The 16,487-nt window shown below is 43.5% G+C and overlaps 1 protein-coding gene across 7 annotated transcripts in view; it reads left to right on the top strand.

Annotated features, from left to right (window-relative positions):
• TNRC18 (trinucleotide repeat containing 18) overlaps positions 1-16,487 on the top strand; it is a 470,959-nt gene that overhangs the window by 108,954 nt on the left and 345,518 nt on the right. For all 7 annotated transcript variants that reach the window (XM_069645534.1, XM_069645537.1, XM_069645536.1 and 4 more), the window contains exon 8: positions 6,826-6,972. In XM_069645534.1, the coding sequence (XP_069501635.1) occupies positions 6,826-6,972 (147 nt within the window). The remainder of the gene's footprint in view (positions 1-6,825; positions 6,973-16,487) is intronic.

The raw sequence follows: 16,487 nt of genomic DNA, 5'->3' as shown, positions 1-16,487 counted from the left end.
TTGGGTGTGTCCCAGTATTTGGGGACTGTATCCAGCCTGAAACCAGTTCTAACTGGCAGATGCTTGTCTTGGACAGTGTGAATTCATTAATTTGTGAGAGACACTTTCAGAATGCATGGGTGTGCTTGGCCGCTGGCAGACCATCCTTGATTTATGCTTGTTATGTGACTGGGTGGGGTGTTCACTCACTGGTGGTTCAGTGAGGAATGAAAGCAGCCCACTAACCTAGTCTACATCTGGATCTCTGCCCCATTCCACTCGAAGGCCTGCTGCTCGAGGAAGGACAAAAGCTCTAAATCAGCACCATTTGGCGTCCCAAACAATCTGACGGAGAGGCTCTGCTTTACCATAGAATTAAAGTATGGAACCCACAGCACTGCTCCTTTCATTGAACCAGTGGGAACAACTACATCACTGCTCCTGTGAGAAGGCCTGGTCTCCCTGATGCTCCTGACTGTGTCTGTATTGACAGGCGTAGAAGGGGTTGATCATTTTCTGCCAGGACTCTACAAAACCTCCAAGCCAAACTTGCACGAGAATCCTCTCTTGCAGAACCTCAGACCAGTTCTCTTGTTATATCTACTCTCATCTGGGCTGCTCCAGAGGCCGTGCTGCTGCCATACCTGCAAGCGCAGCACTGTCCCCTCTCTAGTGTGTGCTTTTTTTGGTTTTCCGCTCTTCCTTTGAGTTTCGCTAAGCCAACCCCATCCTCGGAAGCTAATCCTGTGCCCAAGGACTATGTGGGAACCCCCTGCTTCACCAGCAGCCACTGACGGAAGCCACCTTTCCTGTCTGTTTCTCTGGCTGTGAGCCATGACCTGGGAATTTATTCCTATGGGTCTTGGTCACATCTTGTCATCAGTGGTGCTCCTGCAGTGCACATGAGCTGGTTCCGGAAGCGACTAACCACATCCCACAGCACTGCGTACTCTGTCCATGGTATTGATCACCTGATTCTGGCGCTGTTGGCATGCATATTTCTTTATTCATCCATAAATCTTTAATCTCGGTTCTCCCTCCAACTGAACACCAGAATTGGAGGCACTTTTGCCCCAAGGTAACTCATCCACCAAAGACTGCCCTGATTCACAATCCTGGTCCCTCTTTCCTTCCTGAATCTAAAATCATTTAATTGCCTGTTTGCGGCTTTGCTTCCAGGGAGGACCTTTCTATCGACTCCTTAAAGATACTGTACTTAAAGTCCTACTTGCTACACTGTCTTTTTACTTACCCGTTAGTATTTTCTCTTTTGCTTTTTCTTAAAATAAAGATGACTATTTCCAGAGTGAGACCTCATATTTGGTGATGGCAAGGAGGGTACTCTCTCTATGAACCTCCCCTCTGCACTTTCGTTTCTGAGAGGCCTGGGTGAGCTTGTGAGAGTCCCCATTCGTAACTGAGCCAGGAAGATATACCACAGGGCCTTAAGGAAAATCTCCCCGACACTCACCAAAAGGAAAGAGCAGACTCTCTAATGCTGAAGCTGTAGCAGAGCAGTCAGGCTTAACTCCAAGGCTGCAGGAAGACTGGCAGTTAAGTACAGTTACTCCACACAGATAACTAAAGGAAACCACTACACTGTTCTGCTGAAATATGAACACTTTGTCATGAAAGTGCACTTAGAATGTCCATCGGGTAAAAGAAGTACTGCAGGTTGAAAAAAACATAGTAAAACACAGTGCATGTGTGAAATAGTAATATATATATATATTTGTTAAATCTCTTTATTACTATGTCATTAAATTAAATCACAGAAGAACCAAATACAGAAAGGAATAGTGAACCATAGAACACAAAATCAGTATTATTCAATTTGAGAACATATCAATAAACAAACAGCATAATCATATGATCCCTCCAACATACTAAACATTTTCATTTTGTAAACAATAAAAGAGCAAAATACAAGTCAATGAAAACATTTAACATAGAACATACACACAAACGCCAACAACCCAGACACCAAACCAAATCCCCCAAAAAGTATAATAGTGAGAAAAAAAAAGAAAAAAAAATAGTAATCTTAACCAAGACCCAACCCTCTCCTAAACTACCTGTGTTGCTGACTGGTGGGTAGATATATAGAATGACAACCTATATTGTGACTGGGACAACTCTGGGAGATTCAGGATGGCAGTGACGAGGAGTCTAGGCTATGTCTCAAAAGATGGTGAGTTTGTGAAGGGTCTACAACAGTTACCCACAATGGGAATCACAAATTACACTAAGACAGTATGTATAAAATTAATTTTATTTATGGCCAAATATCACTATGAATAAGGACTACCAACAGGTAGAAATATCACACAACACTAATAGATTACATGTATACAGCCACTAGAGTAGGACATATTACAAATCAAACTCCTGTAAAAGAAAGTGCAGATTAGTGTTCTGCACTACAGGTCCACAGAGAATTAACCCTAACTTCAAAAGTCCTTCCCTAAATTGTCTGGGTCCTTATGCCCAAAAGTTCAGGAAAGTTCTGACACGGTTTTTGATGCAGCACAAAATGATGGTAGGGTCTCTGGGGTCCAGTGAGAATGGTTCAAGGGTTAGAGGACAGTGTATTCTAACTAATAGAAATGTCTGCATCTTTCGGAAGGATTGCATGAGCAAGCAATGGCAAAGCCAAAGTATATAGCAAAGGTTTTGTAAAAGTTTTTTTTTAAGTGAGTTTAGGGGCAGGTAAGAACCACTTTAACTTACCCCCAGTACTCGATTCTGCCCAGGACTTGGCAGGTCAATGGAAAGTCTGAGGTTGATTTTCCCGCGGTCCGCTTCAGTCCTTGATTTGCAGGGGTTGCAGGTTGGAGCTGATCTCCAGTTGGTGTCTTTCGCTGGTGCAAGGACTGAAGAATGCAGAAAAACAGGATGCAGGACCGACTCGACGCAGGTAAGCTATTTCAGATTTGTGGTCACTGCAGCATGGCAACACAAAGGGCCTCACTTGTCGTAGACAGACTTTGCCTCCTATCTCTGGTCTCCGTGATTCTAGGACTTAAGTCTTGTAGGACAGGCTGAGGATTCCCCAAGTGTCAGGCCTCAACTCGGAATGGCAACGTCGGCAGAAGGATAGCCCAAACTCTGAACTGGTCAGCCACAGGACAGTCCCGGGACACTTGTGACAGCTCTTCTACACAGGCTACTGAGCAGACGTCAAGAATGGATGTTCCCTCCACTCCAAGGGTCCCAGCTCCTTCGCAGGACTGCTGAAGATCAAGAGCAAGATAGGGCTCCAGCAGGACAGCAGCAGAAGTTGGTCGCCACGCCTCCTTCAGTCCGGTTTCCGGTCTTGTCACGAGTCTCACAGCTGGACAGGAGTCTTGGCTTCTTCAAGTTAATCAGGATCTATGAAGAACAGGTGCAGGGGTCCTCTTCTTATCCCAAAAGCCAAGTAAAAGCTGAAACGCCAACTAGCCAATAGCAGGACTAGCAACACACACCCCAGCAGTGATCCAATCCTGACCACTGGTGGCAACACTCATGCATAACACTCGGACACACTGAAACCAGTTTGTGGATTCGGACCAGACGGTCCCAGCCCACATCCTGCCAGCAAACACACAGCTCTCCAGTAGCCCACCACAAGCCTCTGCTTTCCCCAGCACTGGAAGTCATGCAAGGATTTTCCTGGTCTCACAGGCCAGGAAGAAGGCTAAAGAACAAGATGGCCAAAGGAGAAGCTAAAAACCACGTGGCACGTCCAGGTTTGGACACCAGCTACAGTTAGTAGCCAAACGTGATAAACACATTAAGGCTAAAACGAAAAGCACCGAAAAATTGTAAAGTCGCTGCTGCCACCAGCTTGTCCATTTATCACATCTAGAGTCACCTAAAATCCCTTCAGTGTAAGTTTAGGGCAAAACAAGGTTTACCACATTGTACTGCATTGTTAGATAAATGATAAAAAGTTACCACAAGTGATAAGTTACTGAAAGTAGAAGTAAAGTCGCAAGACTAAGGGAAACTGTTTTAGAGTACTGACAGCCTGAAGGATATGTCAGTTTCCCCATCACAGATGAGCAGAAGGCACTGCGGCGCAGCTTAAGGCTTCACTGCATTGTAGAAGTACAGGTCCGGATCAAAAATAAAACCAAAAATATTGGGGGTCCATAAAATTAAAGGAAAAGGTGCAGTAAAGAGATTTTACCTTAACAATAACTACATGCTACATGGTGGTATGCACATTACTGTGCTAAGAGTTGCAAAGAAAAGCGTGAAACCCTACACCATCAAAACAAGTAATAAAGATAGAGGGGCTCACGGCCCTTGCTCAAATAGTTCCTCACAGAAATGTGGCCCCAGTGATTGGGACACTGCTTAGCCTTAACTAAAGGTTCTTATCACCCCCAGCACTATATGCCACCGCTCCCCTAGGGATAGACAGCTCACATTAGGTGTGGGTATTCCTTTTTAGCATCTCTCTGAGATGATACACTAATCGAAAACTAACAAGTAACCCCACGTCAATACAGTGTGATAAAACATACTTTATTATTCTGCCTAAAGTGTTAGATAAATTGATAAATATCCTCTCCCTGACTGTTAATACTGCACCTGCTGTGTAACCAGGAGCTAAAACATAGCGCGGCACAATTCTGACTTGAGTTGCAAATTTAACTTTTTGTCCTTTTTTTTATATATGATCCATTATGCTTAAATTGTCTAGTCTCCTTGCTACAAGTCTCAGTTTATTCTCCTTGCTACACGTTCCCAAGCCTAGTTAATCAGATTGTATGTCACCAATTGACTAGCAGAGTTAAAGTTGTTCCAGGTTGCTGCTGGTGCCAGGCTAACCAGGCTGTCCTAGGCTACACGCAGGAACTAAATATATCCTAGTAAATTCGAACCCTGCATTGTAAATTGACAATCTAAATAAATATTCTTCCTAGACAGTGGAATGTACGATTTTAAAAATGCAGAGAAAATCATTGGTGGTACTCGCAAAAATTCTAGGCTTCATCCTAAAACTCGTCTGACCCAAAGTGGGCCCTGGAAAAAATGTCTTGTGGCAAGTAAATTACCTTCAAAGTCACTTTAGGTGAGTTTCAGGTAAGTTCAGAAGTTTCCTATAGCAATTAATGGGGCGGAGTAAGTAGTTACAGCTGTGCTTCTGGAGGAAGAACATAACTTCCAATTCTACTCCACAAGTGTGCAGTAGACTGCAACTGATCCCAGGGGATGCCAGAGGGTAGAGACAAAGGGCTCCAGTGCCAGGTTCATGACTCAGCTGCCCCAGGAAGGAAGGTAAAGTAAGATTCAGGCCAATTTCAGGGAATTGCAAAATACCCTTTAAGTGTACTTTCAGAACCCATCTACCATGGACCACAAGAACCCCTTAAGACCAGTCCGGACCCATAGGAAAGTAATCCCACCAGCACGGAACCATAGGAAAGTGGTCCTGACAGTGGGATGCAGTGGTTTCTGAAAACTGTGCTCGGGAATGTAGAAACAACCCAGTAAGTACAATGTTGTCTTTAGCAGGGCGTTTTACAAGACCCAGTCACCCAGGGACCTGAACCATTGCCAATGAGGAGAGCCCCTACATGATCCAAAAGAAAATCTGCCTTTCAGTGGGACCCACCATCCAAAGGCGGGGATGGTTCCAGGAGGATAGAAGGCCAGGCAGGTTCCTGTGGCTTGAAGGACAAAGAGGAAGCTAACCAGCAGAAAATGAGCCCAAAATGTAAACCATGGTGGAGGTGCCCTAGTATGGCCCAAACTAACAGACAGGGTATCGGCGTTGCAGTTCCCTTCTGAGATATGGCAACTTCCTGCATCAAGCCATACAACCCAGGCAGTGAAAGGGGCAATACAACTACCCATGGATAGTCCCAGTCTAGCAAATGAGATGGACCGGGTGAGGGCAGCCCAGGAAGGAATGTCCAACAGCCAAAAATCAGAACTGTAGTAAAGGGTATGAGAGAGCAACCTAACCAGCATCGCCAATCCTGGTCCAAAAATTGCAGCAGCAACTTCTTGGTGAAAAATCCTCCTACATGCAAGTAGAACTGCAGCAATTCAGCAGAACTGAGTTAGGATCCGAGTCTCCCCTACATTATCCCAAATATTCATGGACTATGCTGAGCAAGCCCTCCTATGATGCACCAGGACACCAAAACCAAGGTTTGGTGGCTGGCCAATCTGGTTGGCCCCAAAAACCAACAAGCATTCAGGTCCACCCACTCAGGATGTGTAATGGTCTGACTAGGGAGGGGCCTTTAAACAGTACAAATCACAATTTAAGGTGCAGTACTGGGTGTTACCCCATGTGTGCACAACCGTCATTTTCGGCCTGTCTTGGTTTCCCAAGACAGAGAAATTGTAGAGGGCAGGGCTTTAGCAAAATCTTTAGTACCCCCCTCCCCCGCCCCCCCCGCACTCCTGCTACTAATTGGGTACAGTGGGCTGGTAGCAATGTATTTGGGCTTGCACCCCTGGTGAGTCCCAAACTAAATTACAGCTGCCACTCTTTAAAACCAATATAGGATGATCCAATTCCCCTTTGGCCAAAACGGGGTGTCATAGGGGCTTCCATAGGACCATATACCACCAAGGGTTGCAGTGGCTGGGGGACTTCGATAGAAGTACCTATGACCACAAAAGGAGGTAAGATCTAAAAAAAAAGCAGAGGGGAGGGAGAGCAGAAAGTTCAGTGGCACTCTAAAAGGGACAGCAGACCCCACCCCCACCACAAAAATGGAATTCATTCTTACCTGACATCATTAAAACAATTAGTCAACCAGTTCTTTACTTGTTTTCTTGGTCTTTGGTTAAAACGAATCAGTAATGGAGGGTTGATTGTTTTTCTTTTCTTTGCAGGTTTGGGCCACCCTACCTTGCATCAAGGAATGACGCCTGGTTTCGCCCCCAGCATGCCTGGGTCTCTCCCTTCGGCTTATCAGTTTGTCAGAGATCCTCAATCTGGGCAGTACATGGTGATACCTGCTGAGCACATGGCACACTTTGGTAAGGTTTCAATGGACTAGTCCTGAGCCAAAAGAATCTGCAGCAATCCTATTGCCAAATTTTAAAAATGCATTTTCCAGGAAAAGGATACTTTGGGTATTTTTGGCGCTGCATTAAACTACCAGTATGGTCCACATTTATGTATACAAAAATAACATTAATCTATTAAGCGCAGTTTGTCTATGGGGCACTCCTCTGTAAACTACAGCCACTTTTTGTACAACATTCTAATCTGCAAAGCCAAAAATTAACTGCTGCTGCTTATGTTAATTGTAAAATATTGTGTTCTCATTACTTCTTGCTTGTGCCTGTCTGGAGGCAAAGGTCTTCCGCTGCCAGTTTAAGCTCTGAAATGAAATGGCTGCAAACGGTAATCCAAATTGGCATTAAGATTAGAAATGACGACCAGTATGCTTGATGGATTGAAAACTTGGTTGGTCATCCTGTAAATATGAGGGCTTGTAAAATGTGCACTGTGGTGATGTCAGATTTAATCCATTTACCCCTAGATATCCCTAGTACAGGTACAGGTACAGGTACATGGACTAGGGAGTAGTTGAGCAAATCATAGACACGTTTCCTGAATTAGTATTTTACCTTAATGGATACACTTCCAAATAATCGTAAAACACTGAGGGTGAACCACTGCCAAAATCACCAATCGAACTCCAGTTATCTCCTACACATTCCGTTGTTGTTACAGATCAGCTGTCCAATTTTATTCAGGATGACCAAGATGATTGTTATTATGACCAATTCCAACAACACCAGGTGTTGATCCGGGTACGTGGCCAGCTACTTCCATTCATGAGGTTGTAAATGAGCCATATATAATCTTTGGGGACCATGGTCTTGTAGATCAGCCCGGCGACACATCTCCTATAGATGACCAGCTTTTTTTATTAGCGAATTTGTTAAAAAGGCAGCTGAACATTTCCAAAATACAAACTCTGTGCCAGACTCTGAATAGCCAATCTATTCTTTTGTTAAATTCCATTGAAAAGAGGATTGCACCTTCCCCTACTTACTCCATGCCTTACACAAGCGGTTAACCCTCGGGTAGAAATAAATGTCAGACCTACACCGACAGACCCAAGTCACTAGTGGTTACAACTACTAGGAAACATGCAGTTGTTTCTTTATCAAACACAGAAGCACCTCCAGATAAATGTTATGCGTTATAAAGAGTAACCACATCTGCTGCTTACTCTGCGTGGATGGCTAATAATACAAGTTATGGCGCACAGTAGGGGGTTCCTTTGAGACAATTTAGACAATGTCCCTGATCCGAAAGATTTTCATATTGGTGATAAATCTTCCTGACCTGGGTCAACACCAGAACCTTTTACTTGGACTTGGTGATTATTTTTGCTTTTCCCTAGGTGAGTGGGAATCTTGTTCCTCTCTCACCTGGTCTTTTGCTTTGTTCATGGGTGACATTTTTACATGTCTCTATGGTATGATCCTAACCGTCCCTGAGCCATCACAGTCTTAGTTCCCACCAATTGTTAAAGAAGGTAGGCAGGTCACACACAACATTTTGAAGAGCGCTCTTGATTCTGTGGAAACGGCAGGCAGCATTCTTGCAGAGGGCACTTTACATCATTCATGGCTTTGCAATTCCAGTTTTAAACCAGAATCTCGGGTCACCCTCATTAGTAGAGCCATCAGTGCTGTTTTGGAAAGCTGTAGCTGATGCCTTGGAAACAGCTAAAAAAGAACACGATATATTGAAGACTTTGAACCAGATCTCCAACAAACCATATGTCCAACGTGGAGTAGTCCATACTGACTGTCCTTTTGTTCCCAAAGCTTCTCAAGACCCACACAGTCTGGGTTCTCCTCTGGCTCTTCTCCCTGGTACTCATCACAGGGGGCATCATCCTTTCCAAACCTCCCAACAAGGTTTTGGGTGAGTCCACGGTTGAGGTAGGACCACAGGCAACCAGGCTTCTCTACAACCGCCAAAGAAAATGACTAACCCTTAAGTCCCCTCTCATGCATCCCCAGTTCTCACCCATGCATGTGAGGAGATAACGTCAGATCAGTTGGTGCCAACGACAGTAACCAATTATTACATAAAATTCCATCAAAACCCTGACCCGAGCCACAGAGAGCAAGAAGGATGTCACAAGAACACAGCTCATCCTACAAGCGGAAATCGAGATCTAACTACAAAAGTGAGCAGTAGAACTCATCCCTATTAAAGAGGAAACAATCTCTTCAGTGTACTTCCTTGTACCCAAAAATGACTTAACCATGCACACTGTATTAGATCTGTGTCCAGCAAACATGTCTGGCTTTGGGCACTTAATCACATATACCCACTGTCTCAACCTGTTCCAGGGGACCACAACTGTCTAGCCATTGAACTTCCTTCCAAGAACAAATGGCAGTTGCACAAAGACGTCCTTCACAAAGTTTTCACAAACTGGGGTCTGCCAGACATGGATCTCTTTGCAACACAAGAGAACGCACAATGCCCAGACTTTGCGTCCAGTTGTCCCCAGACAGGGTCCAAAGGGAATGCTCTGTGGATGAACTGGTCAGGGAGATTATCGTGCACTTTTCCCCTCTAACTCACCTAGAGTTCATCTGGCAGCACTTTCTGCATACACCACTACACGTGTCTTGGTGGCAAGTTCCAGTAATTAAAGCCTTTATGGAAGGGTTAAAGGATTACACCCACCAATTGCAAATCCAGCTCCCTGCTGGGACACAAATATTTTACTTAACAAATTCATGGGTCACCCTTTTGAACCAATGCACAAAACCAGTCTTGCGCATCTCGCTTGCAAGACTGCATTTCTTGTGGCCAATACTTCTATAAGAAGAGTAAGTGAACTGCAGGCTCTCAATTCATTTTTAATTATTCACAAGGACAAAGTGGTTCTGAGAACACATCAACAATTCTCACCAAAATGTATCTCCAAGTTCCATGTTACCCAATCCATACAACTGCCAGCTTTCTTCCAAAATCCTACTAATTCAGCTGAACAAAGCCTTCATACACTAGATGTCAGGGCTGTCCTGCACTCTCTAAACACGACTCTACCACTAAGGAAAACAGTCTAGTTGTTTGTGTCCATAACTACTGGGAGATAAAGTGACCCTGTCTCTAAATCGGCTATTTCAAAATGGATTGTAAGATGCATTCATTTGTTATTCTCTATCCAGGAAAACTTTACCTTTCATGCCTAGAGCACACTCGACTCGAGGCACAGGGGCTAGCATTTCTTGCAAATGTACCTTTTGATGCCATTTGCAAAACAGCTAATTGGAGCTCAATTCACACACTACTGCTTAAATCCTCTTCAAAGCAAGTTACGCAGGAGGGAACAAGCAGTGTTTTGCCCCTGTACCCACCACCTCCTTCAGGTACTGCTCGCTAGTCTATGCAAAGCATTTGATTCTAAGCAGATCCTCAGAAGACCTACAATACTCGCTGTAATCGTATTTCTGATTCTTGTATTGTATCTGCTTGGATTCACATGCGGCCACTTTTCCTCCCCTCTTGATGTTGAAGGTACATGGACCTCTTACACCTTTTGTTTTCTTCGCTGTAGTCTGTTGTGACGCATACATGTTCTGCTCCCTCATGTCGTAAATCAAACAATCTGAGGGACCTTGACTTTTGAAGGACCATCGTTACAGTACACGTCGCAGTACGGTTAGTATTACAAACCCGCCCAGTCATCGTCCCTTTTCGACCTTTGTAAAGAGTTCATGCAATACTCTGCACCTACCACTAGATGTCGGCCTATGCAAAGCATGTGAATCGAAGCAGATGGAAGCATCAGAAATGCGATTGTGGTGAGTAATGTATGCCGTTCTTGCCAGGTCCAAGGTATCATTGTTTGTTTATTAATTTGTAGGGTGCACAGAACCCTTGGGTAATTGGGCACAACAGAATACAAAGAATATTTATAGCTTGGTTACAAAATAACGGTAAAGATGAGTTACATACATGTAAATGAATCCATAGTCAGAATAAAGATAAGGATAAAGGTAAATACATGTAATAAATGATTATTCAGAATAGAGTACAATAAATGCAAGCCAACGCAGCTTCCTAGACTAGTACAGACTATTGGTCATAATGGTCGTTGGATCGTAGCCAGTTAAGGGTATTACGTCTGAAGCTGAAGTGTGACTGTTCTAAGTTCCAATAGGAGAGTATTCCAGTACTCAGCAGCTTTTACTGGAAAGCTGTTTCCTCCTATTTTAGTTGGCCTGAATCTGTGTACATGTAGGCAATGGGGGTTAACCGCTCTAGAAGGGTGGGTTGAAGTTCTTCTGATTATTCTTTCCATGAGATAATGTGGGGCTGTGTTATTTAGACATTTGAATGTTAACCACGCAGTTTTGAGGAGGATCCTATCTCTGATTCTAAGCCAGTGATGGTCTCTTCTCGTATTAGATAAATGTTCTCTAGTTGGGAGGTTCAAGGCCGTTCTAAGGGCATTGTTTTGTAATGTCTGGATTTTATTGATAATGTATTTATTGGCTCCTAGATGTAGGGCGTTCCAGTAATCGAGTTTGGATAGTATTAGCGCATTGGCTAAGATAATGCAACTGGCTTGTGTAAGGAAACGCCTACATGATCTAATAAGTTGTCAGGCGTAAGCAGTTGATGAAGCTAGAGAGTTTACTTGCTTTTTCAGATTTAGGCTTCTACCTGGATTCTACCCCAACGTCTTCACTTTGGCTACTGTAATTGTTACCATCCATGTCGAAGGCGGAGTAATTGGTGTACGTTTTTTTAGATTAGCGGTGGAGCCAAGAATCAGGATCTGTTTTATCGTCATTCAGGCAGAGTCCATTGGTTGCCATCCAGAAGCGAAATTGCCCAACGGGGGAATGAGGATCTGGGTGTCGTTGGTGTATTTGACACCCAGTCTGTCCAGTTTGTTAAATGAGGGCTTGATAAAGATGATATACATAGTTGGCGAGATACATAAACCTTATGCAACGCTGCATGTTTGAATTGGGTCTGCCGATGTGGACAAGAATGTCATGGTTCTATTGTCTAGGAAAGACTGGACCCAGGCTATGGCCTCGTTTGAAAAGTAGGCAGCTGATGCTAGGTTTTTACATAAGACTGCATGGTCCACCAAGTCAAAGGCTGCCGACCGATCAAGGAGGAGCAGCATGGCAGTGTTTCCTTTTATCATTGAGCTTGTCAATTTGTGCCTTGAGGTCAATTAAGGCCGTCTCTGTATCATGTTCAGGTCTAAATCCGGATTGGCTGGTGCCCTAAAGCTGGTTAGTCTCAAGATGGTTCTGAATTTGAAGAATGGCTACTCTATTATCTTGAGTAGGAAGGGGACCGTGGTGATGGGCCTATAGCTAGTAGGGATGGAAGGGTCTAGAATTTGTTGCTTGAAGAGGTAAAACCCAGGTCTCTTTTGTTACTTGGGACAGTATTGGGGGAGAAGGAAGCATTAATTAATTTGGTGATGAAAGGGGCTAAATCTCTTGCAGCGTCCTTGATTATTTGGACAGGGCAGTTATAACCTTTACAATTGGCCGGTTTTAGGGATCCGATATTTTTTTTCGGTTTCCTGAATGGATACTTTGGTGAATTTGAAAAGTGCTGTGCTAGGCTTTAGTCCGGGTGGTGGTAGACATTTTCGGTTGAGGGCAAGGAGGCTTTTTTATGGCAATTTTCGTTTGCAGTGTAGTTATTTTATTAACGAGGGCATTTTGGATACTGGTGCACCTTGTTTGTGTTTAGGTAGGTTGTCAGGAGGAGGTATGGCTGATTCTAGTTCCCGAAGGATTACAAACAGTTCCTTAGTATTGCAACTGGCCTTTGAGATTCTTTCGTTGAAATTTTGTGCAGAAGATTTCTTTCTTGTAGTTGTCAGCCAGAAGTTTTAATTGCAATTTGTTTTCGTCTGTGGGGAGTGTCGCCATAAGGTTTCAGATTTTCTCTTTTGCAATCTTAAATCTTTGAGGTGTGGGGTAAATCGGGCATTGAGGTGTGCCTACTGTTTACTCTTGCGTAGCTTGAGAGGTACAATGATGTCAAGGGCCTTTTACATGGTGTTATAAGGATCCTGGATCTAAGTTACTTAGAGCGTTAATGGTTTGTTACAAAGACAAATGGAAGAGTTTCTCAATTTGGCATACTGGCCAGTGACTTGATTCCTTCTGTGTACACGTTCCCCTGGGACGCATTCTCTGTGGCCTCAGACTAATTAAGGAATTCCTCAAGGAAGGGCCATATCTGGACACGCCCGATATGATTTGAGCACTAGAAAAAACAATTAACCAGTTTCAGTAGTTAAAGTTCAAAACAAGACGCATTATTTTGGAGAATCAATGTGACATACATGAATTGAGTAAATATGATTTGTATGAATTGAAATGTGTTGTGTTGGGGTCTTGGCTTGTTTTAAATGTGCTTAATTTATGTGTATACATGTAAATTTACTGAAAACCAGAAGTTTCTTTTTCTTGAAACTTTGTCATTTCAAATTTATAAACAGCATAGTTGTCAATTAACATTTGTGGGTTAAATCTTAAACCAATCATTTTCCTACTACAGAACAATATAAACAAATGTAACTCTTCATCACGAAGGCATATAATAGGATAACTATACATACACCACATCAACAGATGGCACACAACTCCATTCACAATTGTTAGGACAGTTTTTCTGAAGTCCAACTAAGGGCTCAGTAAAACCATTCAACTGAGGCAGTACAAGACTCTACCCTTAGTATAATGCTCTACCGCCTCATGGTAGCGTAGACCGAGCAGCCAGGCTTATAATGGGAGGGAGAGAGGGCTGTAGAATTGGTGCAATTGTAATACAAATGGTCCAAAGAAAATGATGTATTTAAAAATAAATGATTTATTTAAATCCAGGTAGGCCCAGATAAATCTAGGGTAAATAAGTACTATCTCACATATGTAATCACAATTCTAAAAACACAACACTATGCTTGAAGGTGCACAGACCAAAGCCTAAACCTTACTTGGAACACCTAACAGTAGTTCTAGGCAAGTCAAAACCTTTTCATACACTCAGTATAGGTCACACATGTTCTTGGGGAGTAAAAACCAATGGTTACTTTCACAATTACATTCAGTCATGCAAGGGCTGTAAACCCTACCAGTTTTTTAGTGACTTTCAGTAAAATCACATAATCGGTCAACTGGACAATATGTGACACAGATTGAGATCAGCAGTAACTTGTGTAACTTATTTTTGGGTTGGCAGACAGCTAACTCAAGAGAAGTAAAACCCATATACTTTTTTTAACCTCACAATGAAGGCCAGGTTAGATCTTTCCAAGCTATACAAGTACCTTATTTATGACTTATTAGGGACTGGTGGAACCAAAGACTCTTCTTGTTTGTCTGCAACAGCATAGGGAAAGCAAAAACCCAATGTTACACTTTACTGAATGACTCGCATATTCCCTAATGCAGACTTATTCTGGACAGGCTAACAGCAAGTCAGGGGAAGCAAGACCCAGTCCGGTATGGAACACTCTTAAAATTATCCTAACCGGAATAATCTGGTGGTGCCATCAGCATTACTTTTGGGAAGAGGCACAACCAAATCACCGGAGAGTAATCTCCCTTCATGTCTACTTTCTATTCGAATGGCAAAACGGTTTCTAGGAAAGAAAGATGTTAACCATACTTTTGGACAGGCTAGCAGCAAATCGAGGGAAGCAAGACCCAGTTGGGGGACACTCATACAATTATCCTAACAGGAATAATCTGATGAAAACCAACACGTTACTTTTGGGAAGAGGCACAACCTAATCACAAGTGAGTAATATACCTTCACAGAAAGATGTTAAACATACTTTTGAGAATAGTGCATCACACATCCAAGGTAAGAACTTTTGTAACTGTTCACTCTTAGAGTTACAGTTAACCAACCAACTCTTCTACAAGTAAGTAACTTTTAAACACGTATTTTCGTTTCTAAGCAAAAAGCCTATTACCTTAAGTCATTCCGTTATTTTTGGAGCATGAGTGTTCTCACTGACAGAAGGGGGTCACTAGGATCTAGTGTCCAACAGGCAGTGCCAGCCTATGTTCTTAAGTAGCAAAAGTCAGAGTTCCTTAAGAAGACTGGGCAAACAGGTGAGTACTTTACTTCAAGAGTTAGAAGGGTCTCACAGGAGACACCCTAGTAGGATTCTAGTAGTGGAACTGGACGAGAGGCTTCCCCATCCCAGAAAACATCCCACAGCTGCACAGAAATCCTAACCGACTTAAGGTAAGTACGTACCCAAGTCAACACAGTACCTCATCATTGAAGATTTTGCAGCAGCAGGAGGACTTTAGGATCTGCAGCCAAGTACTCGGCCAGTGGATTCCTTGTCGTAGTGACTGAAAACAATACCTCAGCTGGAACTTTGCATCAGGGATCAATGGGCAAGGTTTTCCTTGCGGCTGAATGCCGTTTTGCGGATTTGACGGCTTTTCAAGGAGCACAGCACAGAAGACAGAAAACAGCAAATTGCGGTTCAATTCTCGTCGATACAAAGGTCCAGCACTCTGTTGGGACTTTTTGGACTCGATTCGTGTCTCTGGAGATCCACCAGGATGCCCACGAAGTTTCCGCAAGATTCGGAATTCAGACGATTGTGCACCGCAAGATGGCTTGAGGTCCTAAGCTATTGGGGTATTGCAGCCCCGTAAGGTCGCAGCAATGCGTGGGGTGGCTCAAAATGCAGGTCTTCTTGAGTCTAGTGTGTCAAATCAGGCTCTGGGTCAGGGCCGTCATTTTAGGAGTCCACAGATCAATTGGAAGGAAGGGCTACAGCAGGCTCTCTGGTCGCTGTAAATCGTTTCAGCTGCTTTTCCTTCATCCTCTTCGGTTTCAGTTCCAGTGGTCGACTTTTCTTCAGGTTCACAGTATTTAACAGGAATTATAACACAACTTCTTCATTCTCTCCCTGCATTTTTCATCAATCAGCCCCCAACTGGGATTTGTCCCCATTTAGGCAAGGAGGAAGACCAAGGGATGCAGAGTTTTGGACAACCCCGCCCCCCTCATGTCAGTCTATGGAGGCAGGAAGGAACAAGAAAAGACAAACACTAAAATGGCGAAAAAAGCAGTCGGTGGGGGGGCTGTTTTGGTAAAATGAGCACCCTTCGGTGCCTTTACTGCAGCTATGAACACAGCCAGAGGTAAAGGTGCACCAAATTAATACAAGTTATCACTGCCAAAAGCCATTAAAGGTAAACTTGTCCCTGTAACAGAATTGTTACTGTTTTAGTGTAAAAGGGGATACATTGTTTCTCCCCAGCACTCCACTTAAGGTGCGGTGTGCTGGTTTCACAAAATAAAATGTAAAAGGGATCCAAAGATCCTTTCTACCCTTGGGAATGGTAGTTCTCTCAAGGTTAGCCCGAGAAAGTTTAAAAGGGGCGCCCCTAGGGCAAGCCAGTAACGGGTTCTTATTGCCAAAAAGTTGTTAGAGGATAACTTTAAAAAGACACTATGTAGAGTCTAAAAACTGCCACCCATAAAAAGA

Source organism: Ambystoma mexicanum, chromosome 2p (assembly GCF_040938575.1).
Source record: "Ambystoma mexicanum isolate Mex_15411 chromosome 2p, UKY_AmexF1_1, whole genome shotgun sequence".
In the NCBI taxonomy this organism is placed as follows: Eukaryota; Metazoa; Chordata; class Amphibia; order Caudata; family Ambystomatidae; genus Ambystoma; species Ambystoma mexicanum.
Note: the sequence above shows the minus strand (reverse complement) of the source record. Positions and strands in the feature narration are given on the sequence as shown.